The sequence below is a fragment of the Crocuta crocuta genome, unplaced genomic scaffold (genome assembly GCF_008692635.1).
Source record: "Crocuta crocuta isolate KB4526 unplaced genomic scaffold, BGI_CrCroc_1.0 scaffold61, whole genome shotgun sequence".
In the NCBI taxonomy this organism is placed as follows: Eukaryota; Metazoa; Chordata; class Mammalia; order Carnivora; family Hyaenidae; genus Crocuta; species Crocuta crocuta.
The window spans coordinates 10458476-10461715 of NW_027528369.1; the positions used below are offsets into that span (position 1 = coordinate 10458476).

The 3240-nt window shown below is 67.4% G+C and overlaps 1 protein-coding gene across 1 annotated transcript in view; it reads left to right on the top strand.

The window, feature by feature from the left end:
• Positions 1-1630, top strand: part of ZFPM1 (zinc finger protein, FOG family member 1) — a 33459-nt gene extending 31829 nt beyond the window's left edge. The window contains exons 9-12 of the mRNA XM_077754185.1: positions 107-289; positions 555-650; positions 723-869; positions 1067-1630. Coding sequence (XP_077610311.1) covers positions 107-289; positions 555-650; positions 723-869; positions 1067-1530 — 890 coding nt within the window. The 3' untranslated portion in view covers positions 1531-1630. The remainder of the gene's footprint in view (positions 1-106; positions 290-554; positions 651-722; positions 870-1066) is intronic.
• Positions 1631-3240: the final 1610 nt, after the last annotated feature.

The following is a 3240-nucleotide window of genomic DNA, read 5'->3' on the forward strand; positions in this document are numbered from 1 at the left end:
GACGACGGGGGGCAGTCAGGGCAAAGCCCTCATTGTCTGGAAGTCCACTCCTTGCCTGGACGGCGGGCAGCCCCCTTCAGGCTGAGCCCACTTCTCACCCCCGCAGAAGACGTCTTCCCCTGCAAAGACTGTGGCATCTGGTACCGGAGCGAGAGGAACCTGCAGGCCCACCTCCTCTACTCCTNGCCCAAGGAGACGCACCCCAACGAGCGCATCTGCCCCTTCCCCCAGTGTCGCAAGAGCTGTCCCAGCGCCAGCTCCCTGGAGATCCACATGCGCAGCCACAGCGGTGAGGCCCCGCCCCCCTCCCCTCCCGGGCCGCCCCGCCCCCTGTGGGCCCGGGTGGTCCCCCTGCACACCGCAGGGTTGCTCCCAAAGCACGTGGCCCACCTGTGATCATCGGGATGGTCAGCTGGCGGCAGGGCCCTTGCCGAAGTCCCAGGAGACCACGGGCAAAGGAGGCAGGGCTTTAACCCACCCCCACCCCCGTCACATCCTAAGTCCCTGGGCAGCCGGGCTCCGCGGCCCAGCCCTCACTCAGCCTCGTGCTCCAGGAGAACGCCCCTTCGTGTGTCTCATCTGCCTGTCAGCCTTCACCACCAAGGCCAACTGTGAGCGGCACCTCAAGGTGCACACAGACACGCTGAGCGGTAGGTGGGGCCTGGGAAGGGGATGGGGGGGGCACTCCACCCCAGGGCCCTGATACCACAGCCTGCCTGCAGGTGTCTGCCACAGCTGTGGCTTCATCTCCACCACAAGGGACATCCTCTACAGCCACCTGGTGACCAACCACATGGTCTGCCAGCCGGGCTCCAAAGCCGAGATCTACTCACCAGGGGCCACACACCCCACCGCCAAGCTCCCCGCAGGTGAGGCCCCGGGCTCCCCATGGGGACTGGGAAGGGATGGGGTTGGCACTGAGGGCAACCGGGGGTCAGTTTCATTCTTGGCCCTCCACCACCTCTACCCAGCCCAGCTCTCCCCTTCCCACCCCACCCCTCCTCAGGTCTGGCCCAGGTAGGTCCTGCTCCAGCCCTGAAGTGTGGCCCCTGGGGTCTCCCTGCAGACAGTCTGGCCAGCTTTCAGCAGCACACGGCCCTCCATGGGCCCCTGGCTTCCACCGACCTGGGCCTGGCACCCACCCCATCGCCGGGACTGGACAGGAAGGCTCTGGCTGAGGCCACCAATGGAGAGGCCAGGGCGGCCCCGCAGAACGGGGGCAGCAGCGAGCCTCCCACAGCCCCCAGGGCCATCAAGACAGAGGCTGTGACAGACGAGCCCGAGGCAGAGCCAGGGCCCCCGGCCGCACCGAGGACCCCCTCGCCACCCGGCCCTGCCCCTGCCGGGGTGAAGGCGGAGCTGTCCAGCCCCACACCGGGCTCCAGTCCGGGCCCTGGAGAGCTGGGGCTGGCGGCCGGCGCGCTCNACAGGTACTGCCGCCTGTGCAACATCAGGTTCAGCAGCCTGTCCACCTTCATCGCCCACAAGAAGTATTACTGCTCCTCGCACGCGGCCGAGCACGTGAAGTGAGCGGCCGCCACACTACAGACGGAGGCCGCGCGCGGGGGCTGCCGGACCGCGCCGCCGGGACTATTGGCACTTAATAAAGAGGTTCAGTTTGATGAGCACAGTAGTGGAGCCACCGAGTTGTCTGAGCACAGGGGCCCTGGGGCCGGGGGGAAACGCGCGGGGCCAACTCTGTGGGTGTGGTCTGCGCACCCAGCACCACCGTGAGCTCACGCATGCGCCCCTGCAGCCCACCCTGAGCAGGCCCCCAGCCAGAGTCTCGGGGTTCGTGGGGCTCCAAGCGGGACCCGACCCCAGGCCAGGCTGATGCCGCAGCACACCCTGGTAAGAGCTGCCCTCCGGGATGCCAACAGGGGAGGCCGAAGCTCTGTGGTCGCCAGGGCTGGTGGGGAGAGAAGGGATGATGATGCGTACCTGCGAGGGGGGGGGGGAGAGAACCAAGGCCACTGCAATCAGGGGGCCCCAAATCCTGCAGTGGGGGCGTCGCATGGCAGCTGGGGTTGCTCAGCACGTGTGAGCCAGGAGCCCCCACCCAGTGTGCGGCGCCGGGGCCGGGGCGTGAGAACCGCACAGGCAAGGTGGGACCCGCAGGGTGCTGGGCCAGTCCCAAGCAGCGCCCAGCCACGTCTTGCCAGTTTGCGGCCGGGTGGCTGCCGGCGCCCTGCAGCCTGGTGTCGCTGCTGGAGAACCCCCATCGGCCCTTTCCCATCCTTGCTTGAAGCAGCAGCCTTTCTTCCAAATACGGTTTCACCCAGCAGCCTCTGGTGGAGAGACGCGAACTCTGACCTCCGGCCTTCCCGCGTCCAAGGCGCTTCCTGCCACCTGCCCAGGCTCACCCTCCCTGCTCTAGGCACGTTTCTCTGCCACCCAGCCCTTGTGCGGCCAAGGAGCCTGTGTGGGCGGCGGTGTGCACAGGCCCCTCCCAGGTCCTGGGGACGCGTGCTGGACGGGACAGGGCTGCTCAGCCCAGGGCCCTGCGGTCGGAGCTCCCACCCCTCGCAGGGCTGGCTCTAGGGAAGCCGGTTGAGGGAGGGCCCCAGGGGAGCCAGCAGCCTCCCTTGAGGACGCCCTGGCACCTGCCATCCTGGGCTGGGTGGGGCGATGCCCACGACCCCTCGGCCCGGCTGCTCATTTGCACTGTTGCGCATGAACTTGCATGGAGATCTCCAGAGGCCTCGCCTCCAAGTCAGACTACCGAGCGAAGGCAGACGGTACCCGTGTCCGCGTATACTGTCATTAAAAAATTAAACCTAATGCAGAATGAATGCCACGGTGTGTGCACTGTAAAACGTGTTAGAAGGGTGCTGGGGAGTGCCAGGGACACGGCTTCTGACGAAAACGCATGCTACGAGGGGAAAGCAGCAGCACAGACGGCGAGCTGGGGGGGCAGGCACGCAGAAGCCTGGCTGGGGCCACACCGAAAGGGCNGCTGTGCTCCCTCACCCTGAAGCCGGGCTTGGCGCCTCCAGGCAGCACCACACGCACCTCCTTGAGGTCCTGCCCGTGGGTCCTGGGTCACATCACCCCCACTGCTCTCCCAGCACAGGCCCGTGTGGTCCAGTGTCCCCAGCCCCAGGCGCTCCCCCCATTCCCCCTCACCCCCCTCACCCACTGCTTCCAGACCGACTGGGGCGCCTGGCAGGCTCTCCCTCTGGGGACGGCTGCTGTCCCCATGCCTCCAGTCACACCCTGCCCCAGGGACCANCTGCCACG